This window comes from Hyalella azteca, unplaced genomic scaffold, assembly GCF_000764305.2.
Source record: "Hyalella azteca isolate HAZT.00-mixed unplaced genomic scaffold, Hazt_2.0.2 contig16958, whole genome shotgun sequence".
Taxonomy (NCBI): domain Eukaryota; kingdom Metazoa; phylum Arthropoda; class Malacostraca; order Amphipoda; family Hyalellidae; genus Hyalella; species Hyalella azteca.
In genome coordinates, this window is record NW_025946762.1 from 11,117 (window position 1) to 32,359 (window position 21,243).

General features: G+C 39.0%; 1 protein-coding gene across 1 annotated transcript; it reads right to left on the reverse strand.

Moving 5' to 3' along the window:
- Positions 1-4,889: 4,889 nt before the first annotated feature.
- Positions 4,890-20,821, reverse strand: LOC108671119. The gene is given in 11 exon segments (XM_018158595.2): positions 4,890-6,174; positions 6,613-6,746; positions 6,749-7,295; positions 7,611-7,733; positions 8,081-9,185; positions 9,283-9,383; positions 10,747-11,085; positions 11,963-12,066; positions 13,492-13,594; positions 16,104-16,385; positions 19,994-20,821. Coding segments are annotated over 11 exon segments (4,326 nt in total). The 3' UTR covers positions 4,890-5,514.
- Positions 20,822-21,243: the final 422 nt, after the last annotated feature.

Genomic DNA, 21,243 nt, shown 5'->3' on the forward strand with positions numbered 1-21,243 from the left:
AATCGTACACTGAGCCTTAAATTACATCGAGATACGAAACAAAAACTATACAGAAATAAAACAGTTTTTATGATTTGCGATATTTTTTTTTTAAATCGGCTCACGCGTTAAGACGATTTTTTTTTTTTGTAGTTTCCTTCAATTTGTTAAGAGCTAGAAATGTGCACAAACAGTTGCCAAGAATGAGCACCAAACTTTTAATGACTGAAATTAAAAGCCATAGGATAGATAAATCGATCGTCTGTCGCGCTCGACGTCAAAAAAAGTACACAAAATAAACAGAATCCAAAGAAGTTTCTCAAGACAAATAGATGAACTGGCTAGAGCTCTTCATATGACCAAAAGCAGTTGTAATCGAAGTCAGAGATTGAGATTATGACCAATCCTCAGAATTAGAGGTAATTACTTACCAAAATTTCAGCGCAATGTTGTTAAAAGATAATCCCCAAATCGTTTTTATGATACATTTTTTTCATTAAAGCGAGAAATTGATCAATTTTAATTGCATACAATGTTATTTTATAATTTTTTCTGAAATTGGAATGATTGTATGAGGCCAAAAATTTACAAAAAAAAAATTCAAATTGACCCTACGACTCCATGCGCTACACAATAAAATAAGGACAGCATCACCAAATGAATCAAATTGATAATTAAAAATCATCAAATATACATACAAATAGAACACAAATGTTTTATTGATATCAAACCAGATCTCATTTGAGCCATCCAGGGATCTTCAGCTTACACATCCTGCATAATAGCATTCTATTTTTCCAATGTTTCTTATAACATTGATGCCTAATATTGTCAAGTTATTTAATTGACGAATACCTGACATGTACAACAATAGTGATTCTATTGAGTGAGCTTTTCTATGATAAAAATAATGAATAATACTGACTCTCTATTGGCCAGATCACGTACAAAAGTGATTCTGTTTTGGGTGATTCTCTAGCAGAAAGATCACGGATTTTTCATCTTATGATTCATAGTAAAATCAAAGGCGTACAATTTTCTGAATTAATTTAAGGAAACGAAACCTATTCGCATTTATTATCAGGTAAAATTCTGATATTTTTCCTTCTGAACGCAATCGTTCAACCTGATTTTCAAACATCAGATCAATCAAGAAAGTATGAATTTTTCTCGCTAGCTGGTACTGTAACTGAAACATTAAAGTCGATAATTTTGTTTGCAGCCAGGCTGCAACTAGATGGATACCTTAAAAATAATTTTTATTCGATGGACAACGTAGAAAATACTTATTCAACAAGTCAAATTGACAGGAACATCTGGACTCGTGCAGAAGTAGCTGGATGGATCGCACAAATGACTTCTCATGCACAACACTTTGTCTGCAGTGAACACAGAATATAATCACAGTATTTCACAAAATCAAGCATGAATTATATAATTAAATATAATGATCAAAATTCTTAACTTGTGTTGGCCAGCGGTTCTTTGATGGTAGATGCCTACCAAAAACTGCAACTGGTAAATAAGTGATCTTCGAATAAATGCTCTCATCAATGCCGTGTTAATCCTATTAACATCACACTGTTAGAAAAAACGGTAAAAAACAGTCCCACTGGCGTTCTAGTGGCCGGTCGCCCCGTGAAATAAACTGTTTCGCCGTTTTTATCAGATGTTTTACAGATTTCTAGTGTTAAATAGGAATAAAAACGGCGACACGGTGTTTCTTTTCACGTGCCGACCGGCCACTGAAACGCCGGTAATACCGTTAACGGTAATTTTTCTGACAGTGCAGTTCATTACAGTACCGCCCTCCGCTCAATGCAAGTTTTGAACCATTAAAAAACTTTTCGAACCAAGGCAGGAGTATTCCTTTTCCGGTCTGCTGCGTCTTGACAGAGGTGGATGATCAAACTACATTAAAAGCGGTTAAGAGATTAAAATTGACATGATAGTTTAAATGAATATAATACATAGGAAGATAGAACAATTAAAGCTAAGAATTTTTTGGCTTCAATATTTTCCTCGTAATACTATTATTTTATATTATTCCATTTAAAAGCATATGCAAAGAAAGCTAAACGACATTAAAGCTTGTCACTGGAGACCACTTGTTGAAGATGCTTCGCGAGATCTTGCGACTGTGCAATGTGGATTCTTCGCGATACACTGTTCGAAAAAAACGGTGAAAAAACGGTCATACTGGCATTCTAGAAACCAGCCGCCCGTAAAAATAAACAGTTTCGCCATTTTTTTCAGATGTTACACGAATTTCTAGTGTAAATTGTAATAAAAACGGCAACACGGTGTTTATTTTCACGTGCTTGCCGGTTACTGAAATGCCAGTAATACAGTTTAACGGTGATTTTCCTAACAGTGTATATTTGGGCTGGCATGCTTCCTAACTCAGAGATATCGTCTGCTGATTTATTGCCATGGTTGTGATTTGTACATTCTTCGGCGCAGAGCACGAAACATGGGCCAACCTCTCGAAAAACTCCTACACTATCGACAGTAGAAGTAGTACGAGTATCTACGACAACGTATATTTATTGCCAGAACTTATAATAGCCCAGAGAACTCGTGAGCATACAAGTTAATGTGACTATAATGCCGCAACAATGAGTAGTAAACTCGTGTGTCGCTAGGTTGAATAAGCTTCAGGCCTACACGTAAAAAAAGTTTTTGGTAGTTAGGTTGAATTAGCTTCAGGCCTACACGTAAAAAAAGTTTCTGGTAGTTAGGTTGAATTAGCTTCAGGCCACTAAGAGTTTTTGTTAGTGGACTTCATGTACAGAAGGAAGCAATGAAAATATTATAAATTGAACACAAGAGTCAACGGAGGCAGTCAGAATACATCGAGTGAGTTATTAGGTACGAAATCTGAGAAGCAACGATACTGAATGTAAAAACTCGAAGTAACTACCATGAAGGATATTAAGCAAGATTATTAAGCATAGATATGAAACTGTACGTAGCCAGGAGCAGAGTGTAAGAGAAACAAGCGAAAACATCAATAGGAAACAGTATCGATTGTAAACCAGATTTTGTAATCCAGATATCGATTTCCAGATTTCCTCTTTTATGCTCAAACGGCGGTTATTGGTAATGAATAACTACAATTATTTGATTGGGTAGTAATATTGATCATTTGTTATGGATATTGTTAAACTAAAGAGTAAATATGATAGCAATGCCCATCACCAGAGCGGCTCGGTTAACCCTGTAACTCGCAACAGTACAATTCAGGTTGTAATAACATACATAGCAAGCATACGTATTTCCCAAATATAATGCAATATAATTAGATAACTTGACGAACCAAGAGCAACAACAAAACCTTGTGACTTTTCTTGTTAATCTCTGTCACTCACTGCTGAATACTGAGTTATATTTTTGTTTATAGTTTTTAGCGCTTTTTCTCATTTATGGAAAAAATGCACTATTGCGCTCGCCATGTCCGTCTGTCCGTCCGTCCGTCCGTCAGTGACTTCACGTTTTCGTCGACGAGAAAATGCGCTCTCTGTCACTCACTGCCGCGAGTACCGAGTTACATTTTTTTAGGTACTATTCATTTTTGATTTATTGCTATTTTCTAATTCTGCACCGCGACGGTATCAATGTCTAAGATATTACTGGCTACGAAGGAAGAGTTTTTTTAAACCACAACAAAGAAATTAATAGGCAATGTAAATATTTAGCTTCAATAGTCCTTGCAAACGAACGGCTTCATTCAGAGAACTTTAGTTCTCTTTTTAATTAACTGTTAATTCGGTTGGATATTGAATTTTTTTAACTAACATTGGTTAGTTAAAAATCGTAATTAGCATTCACTGAAGACATTTTCAATAATATTTTATATTCAAGACTATATTTTTTAGAAGGTTTTATCCGCAAATTTTCATGATTAACCTTTCAACGGCTTGGCTGCAACACCGGCAACTCTGGCACGACACCGAGAACTTTAGTTCTCTTTTTAGTTAACTGTTAATTCGGTTGGATATCTTCCCCAAAAACCTCCCCAGGTAACAAGTTCCCAAAGTACGTTTAGGGATACCAAACCAAGGCCATGCTGCAAGCACCACCTTTGATGGCTACCAAGAGCAGTATAGCAAAACTGTTATGAAAATAATCATGATTAGTCAACAATTTCTTCATACATTTTGTATGACAATTGTGAGTATGACAAATGGGACATCTTTGTTATTAAAAAAGATTCAAGACTGAGGATTCATTGATTAATTATGGATGATTATTGGTTTATATGAACATTATGTTCTTAAATGTGATGTGAAAAAGCCCTCCTTACTTACCGGCGAACTCGAGAAATTTTTGATTACATATAAACACTTATACTCTTTACATAAAGAGCAGTCAGCGACACCGAGAAATGAACCGAGGTTCGAACCCCCAACTAGTTCTTTTATTATCGGTGCCCCGCTCCCTTCTCATGTGTGCATGTTCTGTGTTTCAAAATGTTTTTATCTGATAAGAATTTTTTTATTCTCCTCTCGAGAAAAATGCTTTTTTTCGTACATCTATAATGAAATAAATCGCATATTCTTCACCACATGAAGCGTTTCTTCATTATTCATCTGTAACCACGTTCTTTTCTAAGACCACTTCCTAGAGAATATATGCAGAAATAATTGCTACTCTGATAAGTCATGTCTTTGTTCTAAGGTAAATATACGTCACTCTTGCAGTCCACTGTACACTACAATATATATTGTATTTATAATATTGTATATACAGAGTGGGCAACCTCAGGAATAAATGGTTAATTTATAAGATGAATATCTGCACAAGTAGATGGTTTCGGTAGTTGTCTTCATATTCAGCATAATCTAATTATGAATCATTATCCTACGTAAAGTTTTCAATTAACTTTCTGCAAAACGGTTAAATTTATTTTTTGTTTCGTTGAATATTGACTTTTTTGATTAGTTTAAATGTGATCAGACTATAGTAGTCGTAAATAATTTGATTCTGGTAAGCAGTCAACACCACTCAATAAATCATTGACTGCGCTATTTTGGATCAAGCTTCGCTGCCCTTTTTTGTTCGCATCATGAAAACCTATTGACTTATGAATACATTAAGAAAACCTATTGCTTTCAAGAATTCCGTCTAAATTATGACGATTATATTATTATAGATTCCTTTTAATTTATGTACATTTTCTTCCATCACAAATTCTTAGATTTAATTAAAACGAGCTACGCCTATAAGTAGCTTCTTTTCTATTTTTACAGCTCTACAATAGTCATAAAATGTACAACAACTAAATGTTAAGTCGCCCAATGAACAACTGGATGAAATGGATTAAAATCCAACGATTTTCCCACCTATTTCTCTTCGGCAAACAGGAATTCTAATTTCAGAATTCTGAATTCCACAGAACTTTTCTGAAATTCAGAAATTTTAAAACAGAACTTTCCTGACTTTGACTGGCTTCCCATAATTTTCCAGAATTTAGTTTAAAAAATCATAAATTTTTCCAAAATTGTGTTAGAAAATATCATTGGGTTTATGAGACTATCGGAGGGGGAGTTTTTTCTTGAGGGGTTTAAGGGGGGGAGGAGGGTAGCATGGGGGTTGGGGGATTTGAAGCCCTGGTAGCGTTTGTTGCGGTTGGGGAATTTGTTGCTGCAGATGAGAATGTTGGTGTAATGGCATCTTTACAAGCACCTGTTGGTGCATCTTCTGAGGATGTGTCTGCTGGAACATCTGTTGGTGATTATAGTGCTGTTGATTCTGCGGGTGTGTCTGTTGAAATAATTGCTGGTGCGTTTGTTGCTGCAGCACCTGTTTATTATGTAACTTTTGATACGATTGTTGCACAATCTGTTGCGGCATTTGTTTGTTCTGTTGGTTAGACGTTCCGAGTTGCTCGATGACAGGCATAAAGAGGGGACCGCCCTTGTGGAGCTGAGGGTCTCGCCATAAGGCCTGATGGACAGTGTTGTCCACAGCGGCCATGGGCTTCCTCACGGCCACGCCCGGGGTCTGCGGAGGAGGTTGCTGTGTTTGTATTAGTTGTGTAGGTTGCTGTGTTACTTGGTGTGTTTGTATTAATTGTGTAGGTTGTTGTGTTTGTATTGGTTGTGGTTCGGTGGCATTCAAAAGTTGGTCTCTTCGTCGTTTCTGCTTGTCAAGATGGCGCTTGCGTTCTTCTTTGGACCAGAACTTCCCGATCTGCGCGGGACAGGGAAGTGTAGTGAGCAAAACTCTTGTAAAAATACTAATGATTAGTCAACAATTTCTTCATACATTTTGTATGACAAATGTGAGGACGACAAATGGGTCATCTTTCTTACTAAACAAAGATTCAAGACTCAGGATTGATTGATTCATTGATTCATTGATGAATAGTGATTTATATAAACATTATGTTCTGCCAGGTGCTGTGAAAAAGCCCTCTTTAATTACCGGCGAAGTTGAGAACACTTTGATTACAAATAAACACTTATACTCTTCACATAAAATCTTGCACTTACCGCGCACTTGAAAATCTTATTAAAGATAAGCACCACGCAAGCAAAAATGACACCTAATGTGATGAACTTACCTTGACCTCAGAGGTGACCTCATCATCGGTGGTGACACCACTTCTCTCCTGCAGGATGACCTTACCTTGACCTCGGAGGCAGCCTCATCGTCGGTGGTGACACCACTTCTCTCCTGCAGGATTCTGAGCGCGCGCTGCTTGCGGTGGTCGCGACGGCGGCCGCTGACGCTGCGCTGCGTGATGTAGCGCGTGCCGTCAGCCTACTAACCTTCCACTCCATTTGCTTTTGCGCAACGGGCGTCGTGGGTTCCGATTGAAAAGTTGGCTTAACATGTCGACCTGAAGAGTATCCTTTGAGCTGAAGTTGCTGAGGCCGCTGTTCTTCACAACAATTCTCGTAGATATCTTCTGCAGGGCTAACTCTAGTAGCGTTTTCTGATAACTTTTCCGTGACCGAGACGGAGAATTTGTAGCCCGAATTAGATGGTTTGTTCGCGCGAGAAAACATCTGGTTAGTTTGTTGTCGGGGTTGTTGATTGTTGGACCAAATAGCGTGGTTTAAATCATCGGCGTTTGCGTACAATGAGTGGCAGTTACTGATGACGTAGCCAGACTGGCTGGGTAACGAGTTGACGTACTGGGTTCTAACGTCTGGGCGGACATTGTAAGGAACGTCTCTGTTGTTGCTGGATCGTCCCGCTGATGAGGATGGAGGATAAAGTGGACGGTGGATGTACGGGGGACGGACAGAACCTGTCCTGTTCTGTCCAGTCGACTTCTCAGCCTGGCACTCCAGGCAGTATTCGTCCTGAAAATAAGGTGTAACATTTATAATATTATTCTCGAAGTGCACTTGAATTCGATAATAAGAGCTTTGGTGGTTCGACAAACGGGAACGACATCAAAATTTTGGCAATCTGAATAAAGCCGATATCAATATTTAATAAATACAGAACAGTGTTGCAATATAACGATACGATACCGAGTTGAACAAAAATTGCATTGATTCCCAAACATCAAACAAAAAATTAAAAATCATCCATATTATTTCACGAGGTAATTAAAAATTAATGATGTATAATCATACGGCGAAAAGGAGCCATAAACAAGCCTAAGCCCAGACCTGTCCAGCGGGGTTCAGTACGAGGGTTGAGGCTCGTAGCAGAGGATCACAACCCAGGCTCAGATGCAGGGGAGGGCTCAACCTAACCCCACCGCTGGCTGACTCTGCACACGGCCCTACCACCTGTAATGTAAATAATATCAACATTAATTAAAAACTTATTTCGTGAAGTTTAATGGAATGAATATGGACATCGGATGAGATACTTTAGCAATTGATCCACAAGACATTTCCTTACATGGGTAAATAGTGCATTAAAAACGGTTGGATCTTTGCACAATATAGATAATTGAATTATATATTTGAGCGTATTTTCTCGTCGACGAAAAAGTGAAGTCACGGACGGACAGACAGACAGACGGACGGACGGACATGGCGAGCACAATAGTGCATTTTTTCCATTAATGAGAAAATGCGCTAAAAATAATACCCAAACTTAGTTAGCATACATCGCGCGGTATCGCGGTTACCTGATGGTTACTACCAGTACTATCGCCGGTGTTGTAGGCAGAGGACGAGTCTCTGTTGTCCTCCTTCTTCTCCACCAAACCATCTCTGTCCGCCTTCGGTGGTCGGTCCTCGCTGCCACCGCGGCGTTTCTTGCCACTGATGCCATTACGACTGCCACTAGAACTGCTGCTGTTGTTGCTGCTGTTGGTGCCTTTGAAGTCGTTGCCTTTGGCCTCGTGCGAACTAAGAGAAGCTTGCATGGGACAGTTGCAGCAAACGTCGGGGGCCGTGGGGCGAGAAGAGTCCAAAGGAAAATTCGAGTTTTGTAAAGCAAAATCTCCTTTTCGAGTTGAAATGTTAACATTTCTAGGGTAAATATCTGCGATCTTATAAGGAAAACCGTGATTTCTTGGAGACAAGTCGTGTTTTTTAGGGGATAAGTCGGTTATTCTTGGCGACACCTCTGGACTTCTAGGAGATTTGTCGGATTTTCTAGATGGATATTGGAAGTTCTTGTTGGAAACATTCCCATTTTTTGGCGATATCCTGCGACCGGTTTTGCCGGGCTGATAAGGGAGGCAGTAGATAGGCTCGTCGGATTCCGTGATATCAGGAATTGATTCATAAATGTGATCAGAATCTGTGGGGTGGACGAACGAAGGTAGGCTCAACGGCGGCCGCTTATTTGGCCGATTTACTGGATTACCTTCGTTGTTGGGGAAATATTTCGATGACGACGTGGACATTTTGATGACTTTCACGTCGCTCTCGTGGATATTGTGGATTTCCTCATTGAGATCACAGATTTGTTGGTCGATTTGTTTCATATGGCGGCCAATGGTATCGTCCTGTCCATCGTGGCTGTCCTTCAGCTCATGGCCACCAAGCATCTTCTTCATCCTCGAGGATGACTTGCGGTGTTTTTTGGATGAGTTTCCAGGCGACTCCGTGGATGAGGTGTTGGATGAACAGCTGGATGAGGTCGGGGAAGGCAGGGACTTCAATTCTTCATCTTTTTCACATTCTTCGGACTTGGTAAATTTTTTGTTTTCTTTTTGCGTTTCAACGCAAACCGCGGGCTCTTCTTCGCATATAAAACGCACTGGCTTCTCCTCTCTGACGTATCTGGATGATGAAAGTAATAATTAGAAGAATATTATTAATAATAATCTAATTAATAATGAACTATTTAGCAAATAGTTGAGATGGACGATGGACTGACCGCGTGGCCTGGAACTCGTACTCGGCGTCGAGCTCCTCGAGTTCTTCGTCCTCCTCGTACACGTCCTCCAGGAGGTCAGCCTCCACCAGGTCATCTTCGTCCTTCACATCAACAAAATAACTTTATTTGTAGAACAAACAGATAAGGTATCGTTAATTGTATCATACTATTTATCAGATTATTACATAACTTAATTTATCTTATTATTACATTACATTATATATCAGATTATTACATAACTTGATTTGTCTTATTATTATATTACATTATCATCAGATTATTACATAACTTAATTTGTCATATTATTATATTCCATTATCATCAGATTATTACCTAACTTAATTTATCTTATAACTATATTACATTATTTATCAGCTTATTATATGGTACTACTTAATTATCAGAGTATCATATATTATCGACCTCAAAATTGAAATGTACACTAAAGACAACGACCAATATTTGCTTGATACGAGAAAGAAATTGGTCAAATCTTCGTAGTAATGATGAAATTGCAGGTAAAAAACGCGTATAACAGCCCACACAGCCACGTAACTCAAGTAATACTGGTCACGTAAAACAGCCCAAACAACCCACGTAACTCACGTAATACTGGTCACGTAAAACAGCACACGTAAGACAACGACCAATATTTGCTTGATACGAGAAAGAAATTGGTCAAATCTTCGTAGTCATGATGAAATTGCAGGTAAAAAACACGTATAACAGCCCACACAGCCACGTAACTCACGTAATACTGGTCACGTAAAACAGCCCAAACAACCCACGTAACTCACGTAATACTGGTCACGTAAAACAGCACACGTAACCACGTAACTCACATAATACTGGTCACGTAAAACAGCCCACACAGCCACGTACCTCACGTAATACTGGTCACGTAAAACAGCCCACACAGCTCACGATACCAAAAACTGCAACTGGTAAATAAGTGATCTTCGAATAAACGCTCGGATCAGCGCTATGCGAATTCGTATTAACATCAGTTCATTACAGCACCACCCTCCGTTCAATGTAAGTTTTGAACCATTAAAAAAACTTGTAGAGCCAAGGCAGGAGTATTCCTTTTCCGATCAGCTGCGGCTTGACAGATGTGGATGATCAAACTACATCAAAAGCGGTTAAGAGATTAAAAGTGACATGCTAGAGTTTAAATGAATATAATACATAGGAAGATAGAACAATTAAAGCTAAGAATTTTTTGGCTTCAATATTTTCCTCGTAATACTATTATTTTATATTATAACTCACGTAAAACAGCCCACGTAACTCACGTAAAACAGCCCACGTAACTCACGTAAAACAGCCCACGTAACTCACGTAAAACAGCCCACGTAATTCACGTATTACAGCCCACATAGCCACGTAACTCACGTATTACAGCCCACAAAGCCCACGTATTACAGCCCACAAAGCCCACGTATTACAGCCCACGTAACTCACGTAATACTGTGTACGTGACACGAGTAGCTTGACGCGGAGGCCGCAGCGCTGGAAGAGTCGCTCAGTCTGCTCACGTGACAAGCCGATGCGGAGTCTGCCGTCGCGGGCGGCAGGCGAGTCTGGCAGGATCTGTGACACGAGAACCTCAGTCGCAGGCGAGTCCTTGGCAGGCGAGTTACATGTACCGTTGGCAGGACTCTGGTACACGTCCTTGTGCGGCGATGCAGGCGACTTATCGGGCGAGACAGGCGGTTTCTTATCAGACGAAGTGATTGTTTCTTCGTCAGGCGAAGTGTGGGATTCAGGGGTTGCCTCAGCAGGCGCTTTCACGGCAGGCGACTGCAAATACAAAATACATTCAACTTTACTCCACACACACACAACTTCATACATAACTTTATTCATTTCTTGGAACAACTATGCCTGTATAAAATGAAAAAGATGACAAAATTTCATTTGACAGGCAAGAAAACAGAGGAAAACAAAGTTTAAATACAGAAATATTAGAATTTTACTATCAAACAAAAGTGTTAAATATATGCAGCATGGTGCAGTAGTTTACGACAAATACAGAGTCATGGTGCAGTAGTTTACTACAAATACAGAGACATGGTGCAGTAGTTTACTACAAATACAGAGACATGGTGCAGTAGTTTACTACAAATACAGAGTCATGGTGCAGTAGTTTACGACAAATACAGAGTCATGGTGCACTAGTTTACGACAAGTACAGAGTTTACAATAGAAAATATAATTCTGGTCGCAGTGCCTTTATTCGCTATCTTTTTGATCCTAAACTGTAATCGGTTTCTCATGGACCGCAATCACTTGAGCTTATCTTTCAAAGCGCTGCAGATAAGAAGCGTCAAGAAGCTGTCAGTGTCACTTCAGACGTGCAGTCATCATAATTATATCTTACAGATTAAAGTTTAAATTTAGATTCGTCAAATTTTATCAACGGTGAGAAAGTTCTTAATGAACCGAGATCAAGAGTTTCGCATAAGATAACGTAGATTAGTTAGATACCAGTTTTGCGTAAATGCTAATTATACTTTCAGTAGTCAATTAAGAATAAATCATGTCAATAATGATCGTGAAACGTCGTATCATTTAGAAGTTTGTGATATGCAAGTATACGAGAGAATTTAAATGTCATTTTACGTCTCCTGATCAAGCGAGTCGGTAAAACTGACACGAAAATTCCATCATCACTTACGTTGCCAGTTGCCGCAATATCGCCGTCAACAGCAACGGCGTCGCCGGCAACAGCAGCGGCGTCGCCGGCAACAGCAACTGCGTCGCCGGCAACAGGTGAATCGACTGCACATTAAAAAATCGTACAATAAAGCGCGTGTTTTTTCCATTAAGTTACCCAGTGAATAATGCATTAAATTTTCTAAGGTAAAGTTTATCTTTATGATTTATTTATTTCTTCCTCTCATTGCCTAATACAAGAGGAAATAATTTGTCCAATTTGTTGCGAAGCATAAAACAAACTCGCGCACATATGCCATAAACGTTTTTTTTTTTACTACTAGCCATCGCAATTGTGGGTCTATTCATCATTCTTACAATTCTAATATCTATTGATAATCTATTTACGCACATTACATAGAGTAAAAACTTTCGCATAATTTCATTATAATATCTATATAATAACACGGTTCTACCGAAGACCTCAACAATTTAATATAAGAAATCTATGAAAAATGGTTCTATTTTGAGCCTCATAGACGGGAATGCAAAAAGATGGCCTAAAAAAAGACGTACCATTTTTAGCGGACAAAGCAGGCTCACAATTTAATTTTCACTTGTATTTTATTTGGTAAAATATAATAATAATTATTTAATTATAATTTTAACTACAATTTTACTTGGTAAAATGCAATAAGGAAGTACAGCTATCATAATTTTTTTCAGGCCAACGGTATAGTGAAAAAATAAATCCTAAAATTTGGCCGAAAAAATACATCTAGCAACCCTGCATAAAGAAACGGAACCCTACCTTAATTGTTCTTCTACTTCATCTTCACCATAACAGGTAAATTTATTTTATCATTTACCATATAACAGGAAATTGTTTATTATATAACAGGAAATTATTTATTATATAACATGATATTATTTATTCTATAACAGGAAATTATTATTTACACCGTACAATCGTTTTATATATTAGTTTATAGCAAAGAACCACATACCTAAAGTAGGCGTATGTATATAACATGAAATTATTTTTATTTACACCGTACATTCATTTTATATGTACATTAGAGTATAGCAAAGCATGCACCTACTTGAAGGAGGCGTGTATATATAATTATTATATAACAGGAAATTATTCTTATTTACACCGTATAATCGTTTTATATATTAGAGTATAGCAAAGAACCACCTACCTGAAGGAGGCGTATGTATATAACAAGAAATTATTATTTTTAGATTGAACAATCGTTTTATACATTAGAGTATAGCAAAGAACCACCTACCTGAAGGAGGCGTATGTATATAACAAGAAATTATTATTTTTAGATTGAACAATCGTTTTATACATTATTTTATAGCAAAGAAGCACCTACCTGTAGGAGGCGTATGTATATAATTATTATATAACAGTAACTTATGATTATATAACAGTAAATTATGATTATATAACAGGAAATTACTTATCATATAACAGGAAATTATTATTATTTACCCCGTATAATCGTTTTATACATTAGTTAATAGCAAAGAACCACCTACCTGAAGGAGGCGTGTGTGGAGAGAGATGAGGGAGACCAGGAGTGCTGTAGTAGAGCGTGAGTCCTAACTTCTCCTGTAGGGAACTACGCTGCAGCACGATCTCCTGTGAGACGTTAAGTAATTAATTGTTGGGTACTTACTTCAATAAAGTACTTACTTGCACTTAAGTAACACTTACTGTAAAGCAGTGTTACTTAATTAAAGCGCAGCATATTATACACACTTCGTAACTGCGTGCGTAATGCGCGAGTGTGATGCACTAATGTGCGTATTACTTCAGTATCTTCGTATTTAGTACCTCAGTATCTTGGTATTCAGTACCTCAGTATCTTGGTATTCAGTACCTCAGTATCTTGGTATTTAGTACCTCAGTATCTTGGTATTTAGTACCTCAGTATCTTTGTATTTAGTACCACGGCATTACTATCTACTTCCAAAGATAAATTTTTTCAAGCAAATGAAGAATAAGCAAATGAAGAATAAGCAAATGAAGAATAAGCAAATGAAGAATAAGCAAATGAAGAATAAGCAAATGAAGAATAAGCAACTGAAGAATAAGCAAATGAAGGAGAAGCGATAATTGTGAGATTACGATGCGGCAGGACAAGGCAATACGTGAGGAAGTGACAACGCAAAAATCTTTACTTTCTAAAGCTTTTATGATAATCATGACCGCAAGTCTTTATTTATTAGCATAGTCTGTTGTACCGGGGGGGATGATAAAGATTATTTGTAGGATATAATCTTATTAAATTAAATTTGGCCGCAAATTCAATCTATATTAAACCGATAGAGAAATTTATGCCATTATATGATGAAATGTTGACATCCAAGTCTTTATTTATTAGCATAGTCTGTTGTACCGGAGGGGATGATAAAGATAATTTGTAGAATAAAATCTTATTAAATTAAATTTAGCCGCAATTTACTCGATGTTAAACCGATTGAGTAATTTATGCCATTATATATGATGAAATCTCGACATTAAGATAAGGAAGTTGGGCAACGTAGTTGTGGGAAGTGTACAAGTGCAACATTCAACAACAATTATTGGTAGAAAGTTTCATTCCTTGTAATAGCGCTGACACTACACAACATTTCTACGTACGCTAAGCTGACACTACACAACATTTCTACGTACGTAGCGCTGACCCTACTCAACATTTCTACGTACGTTGAGGTAACATTATTAAACATTTTTACATTACGCTGAGTTGACACCACTCTACATTTATACGTTCGTACTCAACATTTCTACATGGCGCTGACACTATTGAAAGTTTCAACTAACGTAGCACTGACACGCAGAGGTATCGGCAAATGAAGGGGAATGTTTTTCAACAGAACTTGTATGGCTTGCACTACACGAAATGCCTTCCGCCTACACACCTCCAAACGTACACATCTGAGTACACATGTATTCCGGCACGCACACAGACTTAAATACCTATACACATACACACACAGAGGTGTACATAAGCGCCATGTGTGAGCGCCAGAAGTAAACACGTCGAGGCATCGCTTGTGCAGAAATACCGCGCCTACCGACACACCTAATACACTTCACACACCTCACACACCTCATACACTTCACACACCTCATACACTTCACACACCTCGTACACTTCACACACCTCATACACTTCACACACCTCATACACTTCACACACCTCATACGCTTCACACACTTCATACGCTTTACACATCTCACACAACTCATACGGTACTTGAGCTCTTACCGTGGCACTAGTTTTGCAAAATGAGGTCTTTCAAAGATGCTTTCCAGAGCTTAGTAAATGGGTCTTTCAGTATACATCTTTTCCCGTATCACGGAAACTCTATCCAAGTATACCGAAAAAGTCTACAGGTCTTCTCCAATTGCAAACTCAATGTTACCAACACCCTCTACTCTAGCAGTGCCAAAGTGTTTTAATTTGATTCTCCTTTTTGGAATAACGAAATGAATGAATAAGGCTTCTGTCTGCGGTTGTGGAAGTTCAGTTATGCCTCGGTCCTTCAATAAAAAATAATTTTTCCTATGCTCCATTGGAGTGACCGTCTTTACAGAACTGCTTGAGGTTCGCTCCCGCAGGCTCCACATATATTCATGCATGGCCAGAAACTGGCGCTCGAGAACATAGAGGTAATAAATCAGGCTAATTCTTCCAAATCATTACGCAACACAGGTCTGGCTTTGTTCCCTCACATCTACACAAGACAACCTACACAACACACATCAGTTCAGGGCCTATACTTTCAAAAAAAGTTAAGAGATCGTAAGTTCATCAGCCAATCATTGACGGCCTTTCAAGCAAAATCCACCAATCATAGACAAGAAAATAGAGCGTAAGTACTTACGTTCACTTAGCGAGTTTTGAAAGTATGACCCCAGTTCATTCTCATCCATCACTTCATCAATCATCTCTCATAGCAATTAAGTAACCCCATATGCTGCTCACCCACACCTTATCCCTCATCCCACCCTAAATTTAATTCCTCACCCCCAACTCACCCCTAATTCCTCACCCCAACTCACCCTTAATTCCTCACCTCTAATTCCTCACCCCAACTCACCCCTAATTCCTCACACTAACTCACCCCTAATTCCTCACCTCAATATCGATCTCCTGATCGAGGTACTGCGACAGGGACTTGGGGAGGTCGCCGGGGAAGACGTAGTCGGCGTCAGGAGATGACAAGCTCTCTCTCTCCTCCTCCTCCTCCTCCAGCACGTCTTCCCCCTCCAGCACGTCTTCCTCCTGTACGCCGTTCCCCATCTTGCAGCGACACTCCACACATCTCCCCTCGTTGCCTCCCCTCACTCTCCCCTCGTCGGGCACCACGTATGCGGCCGGCCATACGCCACCAGGGACCGCCCATACGTCGCCCACAATCTGCGCCGGGACCATAAACTGTTACGTGTTTCGTATCAGGATAAACAGTATTAAGTGTCTCGTATCAGGACACTGTAACGTATATCGTATAAGGATAAACAGCGTAACGTATTTCGTATCAGGACACACAGTGTAACGTATTTCGTAACAGGATACACAGTGTAACGTTTCCAGCATCAGGACAGTGTTACACATCCAGTCTCAGGAATAACAGTGTATGTTAGCCCGTATATCAGGACAAGCAGCGTACGTTCATCCGATGTGTTGTACCGTTACCACTGTTTTTTTTTACATTTCCAATTTTTGGCTACTACGGTATATGTCGCCTACGAATATATTTACCGTCATCAATGCCTATGATATAAATTATATTCGTATAAAACGAATTATATATAAAAAATGTATTATATATACCGTAATATATAAAATTATATTATATTCGCATAAAACGCCTGAGACCGAGAGGAACAACGGAACAGAACGGATTAAGGTCGACTTGTTAGGAAGCTGTATTGCTCGACGATATTTATTTTCGATGTATATATAATCACAAGAGGAGGGCTGAACAGCATCACCGAGATAATTTATATTTGTTTGCTTCGCTGTTGAGTCTCATCATAGAGGCCTGTAGCTTATCTTCAACACGGGCGCCACTGTCAATATTTGCTAGCATAAAAACAGAAGCAAACATAAGCCTATTCATTTCAAGACTTATTCCAGTGCATTACTACATATTTGTGACTACTTCCACGTAATTAAAGTTTCGTTCCGCTTAAATTCGCACGCCCCATTGATACAATTAATTTAATAAACAGGATACGACGATGGACTGGTTTTTAATAACCAAAGAGAATTAGATATCATCATTCTTTTTACCAAATTTCCAAAAATATCCCAACTCGATTAAAAACTATTTTTGCCACAAACCTCTACGCGTATCGCTGTTTTGCCAACAATTTTTCGCTACTATCACAAGAACTAAAAATTAACCATAAAACCTCAAATGAGCATAGTAGTGCCCAGCTTGAGTTATTTCTTCTTATGAAATCATATTATATCTCAGGAGATCAATGCAGAGTGACATTGATTGACTTATTCGCAACTTATTGACTCATTCGACAGCAAACTACATAAACGTACTATTAGAAATCTTTAGCTGAACATCTTGTAATTGAAGTCGAATGCAGTTCAGGGGTGAAAAATTTGTTAAATTTAGCAATAAAACTTGCAAGAAAGAATCGACATTATTACGTTGATCGAACTTAAGAGAATAAGAAAGAAGATACATAATAAACTTGTTGATAATCGTGTCGTGCGAGCCCTGTCATGCACTGCTTTATCTGGTGGCACTAACACGTTACAGTGGCACTGTTCCTACACCCAAACCTGACACTGCAGCCATGGCTAGGAGGTGTGCATGATGGTTCTTCGACATTAATAAATTACACAGACGGAAGAAATACTGCCTCATAATATATGAATGTGTAAACCTCATTGGAATACGAAGGTTGGTGGAATACTAGCTATTCTTAGTTTGAATAATTGTCCTACTCATTTTCGTTTTACAAGATAAAATAGCATGAGGGGGACAAGATTTCTTCTGGTCATACAATTGTTTAAAATCTAACAAAAATAATGACAAGTAACTGACTATATGAAGACAAAAAAATCCATTAGTAAAAATAAAGACTACTTAGTATAGTAAAGTAGAGTATAGAAGAGTATAGTAGAGTATAGTAGAGAATAGTATATATAGTATAATGATGTCGGCGCTGAAGAGTAGGCCTGATGTGGCCTGTCGCCGATTCTTGTAATTTTCGTGACTTATTCATAAAACATCTAAAAATAGGTCTTATGACCGGATCTTTTCCAAACTGACGATAGTTTGAAACAGATACTAGACTTCCACTAGGTTCGTACGGTGCTAGGCATTTCAAGTCTGAACATATATCTTTCCATAGCTTTATCTAGTATGTTCTTGATCGAACGCGTTCATACTTGGAGCACCAACGATGTAATCATGGAGGGTTGTTCCACATGTCGGTATACTGTATATGCTCGAAGCGAGAAGAAATGCTGTCGTATAGATAGTTGCACCGCAGTTTTTATTAGTTTATACAGTATATAGCCGTGGCCCCTGGTGTTGGTTCTTCTTTCAAATTCCAGTATAATCCTTCTAGGACCTTGGATAAACCATGCGTATATACTTGTATACTTCAATGAGGTCACCACGCAGACATCGATAGCAGAGGCTTGGAAGCTTCATAATCTTTAATCTTTCTTCATAAGACTTACCCTTCAAGCCTGGAATTATCTTTGTTGCACGTCTTTGAACTCTCTTTACTAAATTTTTGTCCTTTCAAAGTTTCGGTGACCACGCGGCATTTCCAAACACTAGGTTCGGGCGCACGACAGCAACAAACAACTGCTTCATTGTTTCTGCGTCTAGGAACTCGTAGGAGCGCCTGATTAACCCAAGAAGTTTATGGATTTTTTAGCATGCATTTCAATAGGCCTAGGGAATTTTAGCTCCTTGCCAATAAAAACTTCCAAATCTTATTCCTCTCTAGACTTTTCAATCATCACTCTGTCGTTGCAACCATGTATTCTCAAACCGTAACCTTGCAGTTCATTGTTCTTCTCGAGATGAAGTACTTTACATTTGTCAGCATGAAAACGTAGCTGCCACGTATCTTTTTGTTTTATCGGCATACAAAGACTTTTGACTTATCGGCACTTTTTTTTTGACTTATCGGCACAAAGACTTTTGTTTTATCGGCATACAAAGAGCACACGCTTAAAACTACTTATGGCAGATCGCTTATAAAAGCAACGAATAAAACAGGCCCATGAACACTTCCTTGTGACACGCCTCTGCGCATCGTTGCCCAGTTTGATACGGTCCCGTTAATACTGAGACGTTATCGTCTGCCTTCTAGAAAATCCCTGATCCATTGGAGAACATTTCCCTCTTTTCCCAAGGACTTAACTGGTCGCAACAGCCGCTCATGCGGAACACTGTCAAATGTTTTGGCAAAATCGAGGTACAATGCATGCACTGGCTCCCTTTCGTCCAGCAAGCGAGACCATTCATTCAGAGTAGACAAGAGGTTAGTGGTGCAGGATCTACCGGCAATAAAGCCATGTTGACAGTTTGATAAAAGATGGTTAACAGTAAAGTGATCGATTATCCTATCCCTCACAAAAGATTCCATTACCTTACAAACAACACTTGTCAGGCTGACAGGGCGATAGTTAACGGGGCTAGTACTTTTGTCACATTTTTGGAACAATGGTGTTACTTGAGCTTCTATCCAATCGGCCGGCGATGCCCCTTCGTTCTAGGATTTTTGAAATAATACGGTCAAAGGGCTGGCCAGACGGTTGCTAATTCTTTGAGCGACTTGTCTTGGTCCACACCTAATACCTACAAGATGAACGCTTTTTCGAGGCCTACATTGAAGTAATATCTGTTGAATTAACGATGGCATCAAACAAGAAGCGATATTAAATTTATTCAAGAAGAAAGTTCAGGTTACAATAGGAAAAATTTGAATAAGAATGCAAAGTTACGCACGTTCGTTATAGCACAACAAAAGGAGACTCACCTCGGTCTGCGTTCCTTCAGTGGTGCATAGCGAGTTTTGTTCATATGTTGCCTCATGTTTATTAAAAATAGCATTTCTATTCACCGCGCAGGACAATTTTGCGTGCTGTTCAACTGCATCACATGTGCTGCACTCCGTTCCATGAGTCGTGACCTCCGTAATTTCTTCACTAACTTTGCTAACATCTAAAGTTCGGGAAACTTTTGAATTGCTCTCGACATCCGAATTCGAATCTAAATTTGGGATGTTCCGAACACCTGAGGTTTGAGTCACGTAGGGAGTTCGTTGAAGATCATGAACAACAGAATAAATTTTTGTCGCGTCCTCGATTGCATATGAAATTTGACACTTGCTTTCTTCAGTACTTGTGTCTTCATTTATTAACGTTTCTCTTCTTCCTTGCAGGCTGTCGTTATTTTGATTTTCGTTTCCGTCGTGAAGACGTACATCATCAGATGGTTCTGAAGAATTTGTGGGTTCAACAGGTGGGTTAGAGGGAGAGCTGAGGGTAGCGTGGGTTTCGAGAGAGGGACTAGATTGAGAGTGGGAAGAATTAGGATTTATAGCGTGATTTCGAGTGGGGTTAGAATGCAGAAGAGGGTATGTAGAGTGGGTATGGGTAGTGTGAGGCTGGTTTAGATCTGGGTGCGTGTGATCAGAATTTGGCGGGTGCGAGTGGGTTGAGTGAGTGTGGGCAAGATGAGTGGGCTTCCTGAGCACACTGATGAGTATGGGTTCAACAGCCTTGTTGAACACAGCGAGAGCCTCCTCGTGCGACAGCTGACTGACATCTTCTCCATTCACCTGCACACAATACATCAAATACATTATATATAATCTAGCCAAAAATAATTAGTACCTATATACTTTTCATTAACCAAATTAAAAAAAAAATAGATCAGTACTCACTGCAGTGAGTGATAGCAAGCGCATTTTCTCGTCCGTCCGCCCGTGAAGTCACGGACGGACGGACATGACGAGCACAATAGCGCCTTTTTTCATAAATGAGAAAATGCGCTAAAAAACGATAAGAACATTGAAGCTGGGTTAGAAAATGTATGAATAACTGTAGCATATAAATTTGGCAAATTCTCGACTCGATGTACACTGTACAGGTGGTCAGGAAAGTGCGGACCGTCCACTTTGATGTGGTGTCGGAAACTGCATGTGCTGGAAAACGAAGCGGGCAATTAGCGGCGAGTTTAGCGCGTTTAGCGGAACGTCGTACGCTCGTCCGTTGCGGTACAAGC